At 39.6% G+C, this 13900-nt stretch overlaps 1 protein-coding gene across 4 annotated transcripts in view; it reads left to right on the forward strand.

The window, feature by feature from the left end:
• The first annotated feature begins 444 nt into the window (after positions 1 to 444).
• SLIT2 (slit guidance ligand 2) overlaps positions 445 to 13900 on the forward strand; it is a 314805-nt gene continuing 301349 nt past the window's right edge. For all 4 annotated transcript variants that reach the window (XM_044417691.1, XM_044417694.1, XM_044417692.1 and 1 more), the window contains exons 1-3: positions 445 to 1331; positions 4141 to 4212; positions 5330 to 5401. In XM_044417691.1, the coding sequence (XP_044273626.1) occupies positions 1150 to 1331; positions 4141 to 4212; positions 5330 to 5401 (326 nt within the window). In that variant the 5' untranslated portion in view covers positions 445 to 1149. The remainder of the gene's footprint in view (positions 1332 to 4140; positions 4213 to 5329; positions 5402 to 13900) is intronic.

The following is a 13900-nucleotide window of genomic DNA, read 5'->3' on the forward strand; positions in this document are numbered from 1 at the left end:
CTCCCTGCTCACCTTTCTCCTCAGGTGTCACTTGCGGCTGCAGCACCGAAGCGATTCCGTCTCCGGGAGACTAGCGCGAGGCAGGGCTAGTTCCCGCCCATTTCCCCTCCCACCCGCTTCATTAGCTGCGCGAGGAGAGAGCTTCTTGGGGTTCATGTTGTTGTTATTACCTCCCCAGGATCGGGCTCTGAAGCGAGGATTCGTCAATACGAAGCAGATTGCCATGAGCTCCAGTAGCAAAGCCCTCGCAGCTCTTCGATTTGTGTAGCGTTTGGTATTATTTTGTTCTTAATATTGTCGTGATTATGTTGAGGGACTCCACTGCTAACTTGCCCGTGGGAGTTTACAACAGAAGAGTGAGGAGCGAGGGGAAGAAAGCATTTTAGTGTGTGTGTGTGGGGGGGGATTCTCCCCCCCATTGCATGCAATTTAGCCTCCACCGGCGTCCATCCCTTCTATCTGCTGCAAAGCCCGTCGGCGTTGGGGGAAACAACGCGGTGAGCAGAGCTGATATTGCTCTCCCCCGCTCAAGGCTTTGCCCTCTCGGCGAGCAAGCGTGCATTTGCTGCTTCTGCGATAGGCGGACGTCGGCGGTCGCAATGCAGTTTCGTGCGGGCGGCGGAGGCGGCGGCGGGGAAAGAGAGCTTTTGAAAGCAGCGCAGCGCGGGGCTGGTGGCGGCGACGGCGGCTCTTTCTGCTTCTTCTAGCCTGGAGGGGACGGGATTCCAATATGCGGTGTTGAAGACGCTACGGGAGGAGAAGACGACAGGAAAGCAGGCACCGAATCGCACAGGGCAGGGCTTGTCTGTCAGCCCGTCTCTTAGCTGACTCAAGAGGGGCTCGGCTCTGCCTTGAGAAGGGGCGGCCAGCGCAAGCCCCTCGGCGGGACTTGCATCTCCGCCCTGCCACTAGGAGGGCTGCTAAGCCGACTTTGCTTGCGGATCGGGCTCGACGTCGTCCTTTTCCTTCGCTTCGTTCGGGGATTTTGGTTTAGCCTTGGACTTCTTGGACCTTGGAAGAAGAGGAGGAGCGGGAACGTTTTTGCCCCTTCTCTCCCTCTTCACCTTCGGAGGGGGAAGTTCTTGGGGTTTTTTGTTTTTGCAGATCGGTGGCTCCTTGGGGGGATCTGGTAACGACAGAAAGGGAACGATGAAGCTGCTGGTGGCGCTGGCTTGGCTCTGCCTAGTGCTGCTGGTTCTGCTGCTCCATCTCGGGGAGGTGGCGCCGCAGCCTTGCCCGGCTCAGTGCTCCTGTTCCGGTAGCACCGTGGACTGTCACGGGCTGGCGCTACGGAGTGTCCCGAGGAACATTCCCCGCAACACCGAGAGGCTGTAAGTCTCCCTCCCGATCTCCCCCTCTTCCCCCAGATCCCAGTTGCAAGGAGCCTGCCATCCTTTTCAAGCACCTAGTTGCTATTTTCAGAGCGTGGAAGACCCCCCCCCCCCACAAAACTAGCTGAGGAGGGAACCTGATGCTCACACCTTCTCTAAGGGGCTTCCCCTGTTCCTTTTAGGGCGCTGCTTATCTCATTTTGCTTTTTTCCAAAGGAGCTTGGCACCCCCTTCGTGATAAGAGATGCTTGCATATATGCTATGCAGAGCAGCAGCCTTTGGGAGTGTTGCACGCTTGAAGTTTGAGAGCTTTATTTTTTTCTAAAGATCCAGCTTTGACTGTTCAACGTTTATTTAATAATGCTTTCAGTAATTCTTTGCGGGCTCCTCCCCAACAGCTCATATGTTTCAGACAGGCCTGTTTTGTTGTTGGTGCTAGTGGGGGAGAAGCTCTCTTTAGGACTTGCATCAGGTTCATGAGTGCGATACCTTCTCCAGACATTTCTTATTGCTTTACTCTGCCTTTTTTAAAATACACGCAGAGAGCCATGTCACTTATTTTAGAACATCATAGACACGAAGTGGCTATTCCTTTATATCAGGATAGTACTCATTTGAACAAATAGCATAACTCAGCAGTCATTTCTTGCTTCTGAATTATTGGTCTAGTAACCCAACTTGCCTTCCCCCACCACCTTTTCTTGCAATTCTTATAATGGGTTTCAGGGGTAATGTTAAGAGACATAAAAGAACCAAGCCATTAGTTCCACTGCTTTGCATCCCCCCCCCCCCCGGTAATAAGCAAAATCTGCTGCTGCGGCTTCTGCTGCTGGGTAATTTGGGTCAGGAAGAGCCCATGTGTGAGATGGCCCTTTTGCTGCTCTCCTCCATGTTTCTCCCCTCCCCCCATTTGAAAGACGTACTTCGGATCCTGGGGAAATGGCTGTAGCAAACCGCTTGTAGATAACTCTTCAGGGCAACTTCAGTGAAGGCTTTTGAACTGGGAGGAGTAGCTTTTAATCCTTTAGCATGTAGTTGCATCAAACCCAAGCAAACTGGCCAATACAAGATTCTTTCCAGCTTATTTTTGTCCTTTTCCCTTGTATCTCTTTTTGTCCTTAAAAAAAAAAAATCCTTCCCTCTACAGGGTTAAAATCTGTGCTAATCTTGGAAGGAGGCCCTTATATGATCCAGGCAGAGGACTTCCAGGAGCAGGAAAATAAGAAAATTGCTGTTGAAAATATTCCTTTGTTGGAAAGTTTAAATTCTTCCCGCAACATTTGTTTTAGTCCTATAAGTTGGTTGAAGGTAGAGAAAGACTGACATACTATTAGAAGACAGACATGACAGACATGTACTACACTAAAACTGTAGGTTTAGGATTCTGTTATTTTTAGCTGTGCTTCTAAAAACATCAGAATGCTTGCCCCTTGCTCTCACAGCGCGAAGTTTATTATTCCAAATTGAGCCAAAATATTGAGAAAGGAGGGGTACCTAGTACCTACTTCAGTGTTTAAAGCTTAAGTCAACCATGTACTTGTTGGCCATTAAAATCCTTCCTGAGTGATTAGTTCTTCAAAACACTTTAAACTTGTTTGTAGCTTTTATTTTTGGGTTTTAAAAATAGACAAACTTTTTAACAGTGTTTTATGGAAAGTGAAATTTCAGACTGACTCAGTGTGAAGAAGAATGTGTAGATCACTTAAGATTCCTGCCACTTTTTCTCAGCCGAGTGTGCTGATTCCCACCACCTTTCCCTCAAATAATAAAAGTGGGCTTAAAGGTTGGTTTCCATATAGGCTGTTTCGTATAACCTAGTTCAAAAGGTGTGATTGGTTTATTTATGGAAGGTAGTTATGAGACACCATTCATAATACTTATCCTAGGGCTATTTATACTGTTTTTTTTAAAAAAAAATCACACTGAAGTCCATATTTGACTCTTATTTAAACTACTACCTAAAATGGCCTGAATTGAAATTCAGAACTGAAATCCAACCATAAACATTATCTGTTAACGCAGTTTACATGGTATAGGTATTGTAAAATTTCCAAGACTAAATGAGGAATTTATTTGTTTAACTTAAAGATGGGATTATTGAAAGAGCACAAAATTTAGATCATGTTATTTTTAACCTTCTAAATGTTTGCTTCAGGAAGCTTAGCTGTGTAAGTACAGCTGGGGTTTTAGGAATGCTACAGAATTGATGATGCCTTTGAGAAAAATCTTGGGCCCTGGGAAAGCTGTCAAAGATGTTTACTGCCCACTTCCTCCCTGCTCCCCATTTGTTTGACCCCCCCCCCCCCATGCCAAGGCTCCTGCCAGGTTTCCTTCTGGGGCTTCTGTGAAGAGTGGAAAACCTTGCAGTAGTCAGGGCACATGGCTTGAAGTGGACCAAGAAATTCTCAGTATACTTCAGGAACTGACCTCCCAAATATGTAATGAAGGAAACATGTCTATTAAATTCATTCAACTTCAGTTTGCCCAGATGCAGTGGTCTAGTTATTAATCATAACTTTTGCTTTCATGCAAATCTGTGAATGTAACATTTCAGGGTTATCAATTTTAATGCTTTTTGATAAATTAGATATTACGGGTAAAGGACATCTGGCAAATCAATTTATCTTTTGGAAATTAACCCCCCCCCCCCTTTAAAGGCAGCTTTCAGGAATTTGTACCAAACTGAGGTTAAGTACTAATCCTTAGATGTATTAAAAGTTCTTGTTTAGTTATTAAAAACTTCATCCACTAAAGGCTATAGCCAGCAGTTTTAGAATTCTTAATTTTATTACTGACATGTTCTTCTTAGGGACCTTAATGGAAATAATATCACAAGGATCACCAAGACTGATTTTGCTGGCCTAAGGCACCTTCGAGTTCTGTAAGTTGTTTTTGTTGTTACTATAGTATACTGAAGATATACAGTCTTTAATGAACAAGAACAGTCTTTATTTCATTTCTTAACCTGTAACGTAATGATATTAAACTTACATTGTATAAGAAAAAGCAGTTGGGAGATGACCTAAAAGTTTGGAAAAATGCCTTAGTAGGAATGCCAGGCACCTCTGATTTTTTTTTTCTTGAATCTATAAATTACACAAATATCTACATGTTTTATAATTTTAACAAGCCATATGGAAAAAATGTTTTCCATTTTAAAATTCCAGTTCAAATAATTTACTTGAATTCATTGCTTTTAAAACATGAACAGAAGTTTAGTATAGAAGGACATGCAGAAAGGAGGATCTTCAGATGTAACTTCTAGAGTGTAAATCAATGTTCACAGAATTTGAACAAGTTTAATTGTGTTTAATTTATACACAAGTTTTATTTAGGTATGTCACTTGTGTATAAATAATAGTTCTGTCCTATAGTTAGTGATACATTTTTGTTTCATGCAACTCCTTTGGGACGACTGCTACTTTTTCAGTGAAGATAACTCCTTTGAGCTTAGAACTAACAGACAAGTGTTGTAAATTGGCGTAATTGTAACCAATAGAATTAATTTTTATTTACCTTTTTAAGGTTAGAAGTTACAGATTTGTCTTGTTTGAAGAAAAAATTTCACATTGAATCTTTTGCTTACAGAATAACATTCTGTTGATATTTGTGAAATGTACTTTCAAGAACTAAATAAGAAAACATCCTTTACATGGTGTTGTGCATGTTTAGTATACTCTCGTATTGAAAAGAAGGCTTTGCCTTTTTCCTTAAAGGCATATATTTTCTTCACCTCTGACCCTTCAAGTTCTTGAGCAGCTTTAAGTTCTCTCTTTAAGAACAGAGTGTGTTAGTTTCTCTCTTCCTTAAACATAAGTCACAGTGCAGTGGAAGGTGACAGGTCTTAAACACATTGGATGAGAAGTCTGAGAATAGAGTGAGAATTGCAGTTAATAAAGGGGAGATGGTTGTAGGTTTCCCCATTGTTGAAGTGCAGTAATAGGTGTTAATCATTGTTTGATCATTAGATGTTTTAAAACTTTTGCTCTGCATTTCAGTCAACTCATGGAAAACAAGATTAGTACAATTGAGAGAGGAGCATTCCAAGACTTGAAAGAGCTGGAGAGACTGTAAGTATTCTTTTAATTCATTTTGAATATGGCAAAGCAGTTTGTTGTAACTTTCCTTTTCCTTTTGCATTTTTCTACTGTGTTACAGTGATTTTGTTCATACACTTGGTTTACTTATTGAAGGGGAAAAAAATAAAATGCAGCAATTAGTTCCTGCTAGGTATGTGCCATAGGCATAATATAAATTCTGTTTTTGAAAGAGAACATTTACTTGCAGTCTAATGGAAAGAGTCATAGAGAAATAACTTGCCACAGTAAGAACATAAAAATGAATTGTCTGGATAAAATGAGTTGCAACCGTCAAAGCAGTGTAATCTAATAACTGTGTGTGCGCATGTAACTTGCTCATTTATGAAAACTGAAAAATAATAGACTTTTAATATTGGCAGTAGTTAAGGATTTCCTGTAAGTTGTGTGGTGTGGGAAAGCCAACGATTTTGTAAAAGAAATTAGTTGCAGCATTCTAACAATATTAAATGCTGTGATTGCTAAATGTTTGGATTGATATAAGAATGTGAAGAACATAGAAACCTCAGTTGATCAGTTGCAGTATGTAGTAATTCATAATAGAACAGTCTTCACATTCTTTAATGAACAATAAAAGATCACGTGTTCCTCACTTGTTGCACACTGTCCATTTGCTTTGTTAGAAAGTTGAACTTCTGATGTATGAGCTTAGGTAACATGCAGTAGAAGTTTAAGCTGGAGAAAGTGCTTCCATGTAGACATTTCATGAACTAAAATATAGTGGGCTATGTGCTTCTCTATTGTACAATTTTCCTGTGGGATTGTTCTGCTGGACAAATAAAAATGGGAACCAGTAATAAGTTTGCCCTACCAGCTCCACCACTTTAACCCAGCTCACTTTATTAACCTTGTTCCTGCTAGCACTTCCTGTGCAGGGGAACAATTTGAGTAGAGTCAGAATGTATTGGGTCACAGTTTTAGAGAGGGTTCAAACCCTAAAGAATAATAGATTAAGTTTCTGTTTAAGTCATATACAATGAGGATGATACTTCTGTTGAAGAGCTGTCTTGTAAGCTTAACATTATGCTATTTTAAGTTTTCTTCTGTAGTGTTTAGATGTTGTTTATAGAGAATGTAAATGTTTTATGAGGGATTTCTTTATGCTGCATTTGCACAGACATTGTATATGCTGCCTTAAATGAAATATCTGCTAAATCCTGATGTGCAGTTCTTTTGAGTCAATATTTGAACTACAAAAGCTTGCTATTGATGCAATGAAATCAGAGAATAGGGAAGCTTCTGGGACCAATGAAGTACTTGAGTGGAGGACATGGGCTTTCAGGGGGTCAGATTTACCAAGAGACAGCTGCTAGCTGAAGTCCTAAAACACAGAATCTCCAAAGTTTTCTGTTGTAGTTAATGTGAGTAATACAGTTTGAGCATATGTACTCTATGTTAATTTTTGGACATTAGTTTTCCTGCAAAGTCTTTTCTGTGTCTCTCGGAAAGATCAGTTCATTTTATTAGAATGGCCCATTAAAACCTGTACACTAGTTATTAGTTTTTTGGTATATTATTATTATTATTATTATTATTATTATTATAACATTTCTATGCCGCCCCTTGCCGAAACCTCATATGAGCATGATTGAGCCACAAATTATTTTGGTAATTGCATTATCAGAAATGTATGTCCATCCATTTGAATTTGTGGATTGTATCCTAAAGCTTGAAATTGAGTTATGAATATGTAAATATTTTAAATTTACATAAAAATTAGAATATCTGTTAGCATGCAACAAATCATGATGGCAGAGCCATGCATTTTAAGAAAAGATCCTGATTGCGTATAAAATAAAGGAAGGGGGTTGGGATGTATGTGATTTAAACTGCAAATGGAATACATAAGTAGGATTGTTGAGTTCCTTTGTCCCATTCCTCCTCCTATACTCTGTATCCAGAGATCAGTTTTCCCCAGCTGGGTTTCACTATCACAAGTGAGCCAGGTGGAAGAAAAAACAATAGGGGGAGAGTTCACCCTTTGCCTGTGGCTCTCTTGCACTTTAGACTTCACTCTTTTTCTTCTACATCTGACTGTAGCAGATCCTTGTCTAAAAATCTGGGTCTGCTGCCATTGTGAGTAGTTTGACCCTTAGGGCTTAACTTGTGTTTTGATTAATTACTCAAAACATGTAATTCCTTGCCCATAGTTGAAAGCCAAAACTACTTCATTTCTTAAAAGCAATAGTGTTGTGGACAGCATCTCTGAAAAAATGTATACTTCCATGCTCTTGTGCAGATAATTTTGGCTTTGTGGTGACAAATAACAAATTAGAATCATGTGCTATGTTTTGGAACTTGGTCAGAAAATGGAGTAACTCATAAGCTATTTAATGTTTTTGTTTTTTACCCATATTATGGTAATGTCACAGACTTGGGTTCTGTGGAAGGGTTCAAGCTGGGAGATGCAGTTCTGTATGGAAGATGATAGAGTTTTTGAAAGGATTGCTCTTAATAGCTAAGAGAACATATTCCATAACTTGTGAGTAAAATGTGATAGTCTTCATATTGATGACTATCACAAACAAATTGACAACCAATGTTTCTGAATTCAAGCTTGGATTCAGAAGTGTTTCTTCAGAAATTTGCTGATATTTGTGTCAAATATTTCCTTTGTGTATATGTGTAATACTTAAATATCAAGCAGTAAGGATTTTTTTAATACAGAGTTTTCTGTTGCAATTTTTTTAGTTTTGAATTATAATGTTATCTAATGAATGTGAATTCCAGAAGCTGGTGGCTGTATAATTTAGTCTTTAGTTCATAAGTTGGCTGCTTTGGAAATCCTGTCAGTGACAATATTATATAGAGTGGGGAGAGACAAGGGTCCCTGCACCAGAGAATAGGAACCTAACCAAGCAGCTCCAGGACCATATTAGGCTTATATTTTGCCTTTTAGGACTGAAGGTGCCCTGTTGGACCGCTCAGGCTTAACATACAAGAGATTCCAGGTTAAACTCTGTGAGCCTTCTGTAAGAAGAGTGTCTCCTCCTCCGGTCTATTGGAGATGGTGCAGTCAGCCTGCACATGGATCAGTACTTCATTCAAATAGTGTGCAGCTATATGCCCTGGAGAGTTCCCATAGCTCAGTAGTTGAACACTGGTTTGCACACAGAAGGTGCTAGGTTTAGTCCTCCTCATATGTAGGCAGAGTTGGAAAATCTCCTATCTGAGAATATGGAAAGCTGCTGTCAGTGAGGGACAACAGTACTAAGCTAGATGGACCAATGGTGTGACTTGGTGTAAGGTAAGCTTCTTGTGTTCCTTTGTATGGATAGTTGAGTTGAATTTTAATATGTTAATAACCACAGTTCTCTCATGCCTTTCTGCTGAGCTTCTGTTATGCCAAAGATTAGCAAGACTTGTGAAGACCAGTGACTTTCCCTTCAAACTGCCTGGTTGGCTGTTCACAGTGAAGTTCTGTAGGCTTTAACATACTGTTCAGTGGAGTTCCAGAGTTTAAACAACTCAAAACTGTGTTAGCTGGTTACTAGAAGATACCATAAGGGCAGCAATGATACAAAGCCATATATGAATTAGAAAATGAGAATGTCAAACTACCACTTGGAATTGTGCTGCAGGGGGGAGTTGGGGGAAGTGTTTTTGGTATTGGTAAGACAAGTTTGCATTGGCCCATGCCAGCCAGGAATCAGGCTACCATATTCTGAACCAGCTGAAGGTTTGTAGTCTAGAAAACTTTCTTGCAAGCAAGAGTAGATGTCACCAAGGCACAGATAAATGTAGCAAGGCTATCAGTATGTATAAGGGGCCACAGCTGGCATGTCAACCTTAGCTAGTGATAGGTACTTTATGTTTCACATACCACTTGGACTCCAGAGTAAAGACAGTGTTTGTCAGTATGCTCAAACTGCAGGTGATAGTTGACTAATTAATTTAGAACAGGTTGAATGTTAATCTCCCAGCAACTGTTATTTGACTTCATTATATAAAAATATGGAAAGCATTGGAGGATTTTGACAGATAGGTACTATATGAACATAGGAAATGGATACAGGGCACTAGCTTGTTAGTTGTATGTATGATTCTGTTCTTAGAACTATTGGCAGGACAGTGTAGGACAGAAAAGAGATTTCTGGTGTTTTGAAAAAAAATATGGGGGGGTCTATAAACATACTCTATTACCAACATTCTGAAATTCCAAGGATTTGCTGGAATTAAAAATACAGGCAGAATGATGGAACCATAAGGAAGTAGAACTAGGATACCTAGGTATCCCTAATCCTTATGCTTAGAAATGAGAATTCTTATCCCCATGTTGGAGCTAAGACTAATTGAATATTCTGGTTACATGCATCAGATGTAGCTGACTATTTACCAGAACAAAACTTCCAGTTTTCCCATTTGCTGAAGATGGTTTCAGAAGAAAAGTCTCTGCTACTATACAATAACCCATTCAACAGCCTGTCTTATTAGGCCATTCCTGGATTCTGCCACTTCAAGTGAGATATTTTATGATGGACTGCTTCCTGCAAACCTTCATCTCATTACATGAAAATGAGATATAGAAGATAAGGTTTCAGACATAGCCTTTTGTGAGTTTTGAATGCCATATTTACTGAGCTTTTGCTGAAACCTGGTGGGGCAACTTTAGGTATTCTAGTCTCTGGTTATCTGGAGGTGTAGGCTGAAGTGTCCTCAGTATACAGGTGAGATCCAGGGCTATCTTTTTTTTCTCCCTAACAGTAGCTGTTTTGAATTGGCAGGCTGGGAAAGATCATGGACCAGATTAGGGCCAGTAAACTAAGATTCATTCTAGACACAGAGGTGCGATCAGTGCATGGCTTGTCCATCCAACTGAGTGGTGTTCAACCTATTCTGTAGGCTTCCACTATCCCTGAAGGATCAGGTTTATGATTTAGGAGTGTTCTAGAAGCCGATAGACTTGGCAGCATGGAACAATTCAAAGTTAAGACTGACAAACTAATCCCATTCTTGTCTAGTCACAGATACCTTAGCTATAGTTATCTGTGCTCTGATGACCTCTGGTCTGGATTGTGGCAATGCATTATATGAGGGGCTGCCAGTGAAAATGAGCTTGCTAATGAGACTTGCTTGTTACCTATTACATGTTTCTATTTTTCTAGATATTTTAATCTTTTAGTTCCTGTTTTTAGATTAGTTAGTATATTTTAAATCTTTGCACTGCTGCTAGGTTTTATTTTTGTTTTTTAAATACCGCACTTCTAAACATTCATGTTACATCTCATCATGCTGTATTTTTTGGTTTTAATTACTTTCAAGCACCCAGGGAGATTTGGCTCTTGGATGGCAAAGGAATGTAACCATTAAGTTCGATTTCTCTGACTAGAAAAGGGGGAAAATTTCTGCCATTTTTGCCCCTTGGATTAGAGTGGGGCTATATTTGCATTAATGTATCAAAAGGTCTCCCATTGCCTTGACAGAAGGGAAAGAATTCCTTTGGTTTCCTTAGGCTTATGAAGACCAGGTAGGCAGGGAGGAGTGAGCTGGCAGTACTGACTACAAACTTAAGGGAAAGATTGGAAAAGTAGAAGTGTTACATTTATATCACTTTTTTCCTTTTGCATGGAACCCAAGGCAGCTTACATAGTGTCTTTGAATAGAGAGGAATACAGATTATCTCAGGCTGCCTTTGCAACTGGCTGATAGTTCCTCATTGGTTTGGTTTATAATTAACTGCTAAGGGCACAATTCTTTGCATATTTTATAGAAAAAAGACATAACCAAACACCAAGCATTCCTCAGCCAACATGACTTCCTGGGTGGATGCTAGGGGTTTAGGACTTATTTCTGTATAAACATGCACAGGATTGCACCTAGAATGCTTTGCAGTCTTGGTGATGCTGAGTCTTCTGTTGATACTATAAAACTGATTTTTCTTGTTAGAGAGGCATTGGCTCAGTTTTCTGTTCATTCAAATGTCCCATTTAGTGATTTTGATATCCCGTCTTTTTTCCTTTCAAGCAACTCAAGGTAGTTTACATAATTTTCCTCTTCCTCTGAATCCTGTGGTGATTGCAAGAAAATACAAATGTTTCTTGTAACATACCCACTCATATCCATATAACGTACCATTGGGTTTCCAAGCCATACACTGGACTCTGGGTCTAGTATACACTTATATTAATGTTTGTTTTCAAGCTACTGCAAAGGCTTGGGTTGGCACTAGGAGGCAGCTGTTGCTGGTATAATTCAAAAAGGTCAAATATTGAGCAGCTAAAACTGTCATGTTTGCAGCTTGACACTTCCTGCTCTGGGGTCTTAGAAGAAAAGATTAATGTAAATGTTGTCTGCAAAATATCTGAGCTTCCTGCCTTTCTTGCAAGCTGCAAATTAATTCTTGCACCTGCTTTCCAGATCAGGTTCTTCTTCACTGCTGTATTTTACTCAACTCATCATCTCAAGAAGTTCTCTAACAAAAGCCCACTTAATCTAAATGTTAATGATCAGATATCTAAACACAGATCAGTTTAGATGTCCTCCCTGCAATAAAAGCAGGATTTTTTTTTTCAGCAAACCTATCCTATTTTAAGCCTTGAAAAATATTCATGTATGAATGTAGGTTAAATACTATATTAATGTTTATGTGTGTTAAACATGCATCAGTGACATCAGCTGTTTATATAAGCTTGTTTTCTTGTGAATGAGAATGGGAAAACAGAATGAGCAAACCTCTCATTTATGTTGATGAGCATTAGAGACAAAGTGAGAAATCTAAGTTTGGTTTCAGCCGGCATAAGTTTATATTTGATAAGTAAGAATATTTCCACATCTCTTCAACCTTCTCATCTTCCACCCACTCCTCTATTTCTGGACATTGTAGAATGCTGATTCAGGTCACTGCACTAGGGAAATTAATGTAGTGAGCTTTCATAGTGACGGTCATGACCCTAGCAGTGGTAACCAGTATCACATTTCTTACCATAATAATGTACATTGACTAAAGATTAAAATAGTCCCGTAGACAAAATTTCATTAGGTTTTGTTGTACAATGCACCTCTTGTGGCATTACCTGGGTATTTGGATTATGTGTATGCCAACAAATATAACAAATGATGTTTCAAAAGCACCAACAATAGCCAAGTTCTGTAGCTGAAAACAGTTTATTAGAGCATTGTGGTATCCACTTAACATCCTATTGAGGACTGAGAAGGCTAATTGTGAGGTGGAGGGGGAGACAGAATAGGAGGAACTTTGCAAATTTAAAGGGAAGGAAATAACCTTGTAGATCTCTAAAAATAATTCTGTAGCTTACAAAGTGGTTGCCAGTCTGATTTGGCAAATGTGGTGCTAATAAGTCTAAATCATAGACAAGTGCCATGCTAATGTGCATTTCAGTGCATGTGCACGTCTGTGGCTGTAATAAAATAGATTGTGATTGTTACAGTTTTGTATTTAGTTGAGCGCCCTGGGCAGTAGCTATGGGACACTCTGGCAAAAGTGCAGCCCTCAGGCTGATTTGACTGGTGGTAGGGACTGCAATTTCTGAAACTATTCTCATGCTGGAAAACAGAGAACAAAGATGTTTTCTTCCTTTTTCTCCTATTCTGTCATTCACTACAGTTGTGTTCTCACTTGTGGCATAATTCAACAGCAGCCATTTTTGTGTTTTAATGAGGGCAAAGAAAGCTATTTAAGATATCTTCATATGGACATCTAGTTCTGATAGAATAAAATATGAAGGAACACTTAGGGATAAATAAGGCACTTTGAAAAAACCTGCAAGACTGTTCATTTCAGTGCAGGAATAGAGATTTGTAAAACAGTCCTGCTTAACTCTTTACCAAATAAATTTCCTCCTCCCAAGTGGCTTTTTGGCCCATGGAGAAAGTCATGTACTTTTCTTTCATATGTGAGGGGTCTTCAAAAAGGGGTCTTTATAAATATGTTTTATATTTTTTTGCTGATGGCATTAAAAAGTTGGTGCGATGCTGGGAAAAATGCATTGCAAAGGAAGGTTGCTATGTAGAAAAGTGATGTAATTTGTTTCTGAAATTTTTAATAGATTCTTAATAAATTAATGGAGTTTAAAAAGTGCAGAAACTTTTTGAGGATCCCTCGTACATATAACAGCTCTGAAGGTTGAGGGAGAGGAAACTTTTGTGACAAAACAGCACTAAGGCAAAAGGTTCAGCTGTTAAAATCATAGGACAGCAGAGTCAGAAGGAGCCAGTAAGTCCATGAGGTCCATGCAGGATTCCAACTTAAAGCATCCCTAAGAGATGGCTGTCGAACTTGAATAGCTCCATAACATCTCCCCTTCCTGAGTTGGTCTTTTACTGCAGATGTGGCAAATCTCCTTCAACTTGAAGGCCAAATTCCATTTTGTAAAAGCTCTTTGGGCTGCTTCCCTATAGTGGTTGGGGTGAGGGTAAAAGAGTTGAAGTCAAAAACACCCCCATATTTTAGCTTGAAGCTCTTAGTTCCTGTAACAAAACTTTGGGTCTGGGTGGTGGTAGAGGCATTGCAGC

This window comes from Varanus komodoensis, unplaced genomic scaffold (assembly GCF_004798865.1).
Source record: "Varanus komodoensis strain SLA01 unplaced genomic scaffold, ASM479886v1 scaffold9, whole genome shotgun sequence".
In the NCBI taxonomy this organism is placed as follows: Eukaryota; Metazoa; Chordata; class Lepidosauria; order Squamata; family Varanidae; genus Varanus; species Varanus komodoensis.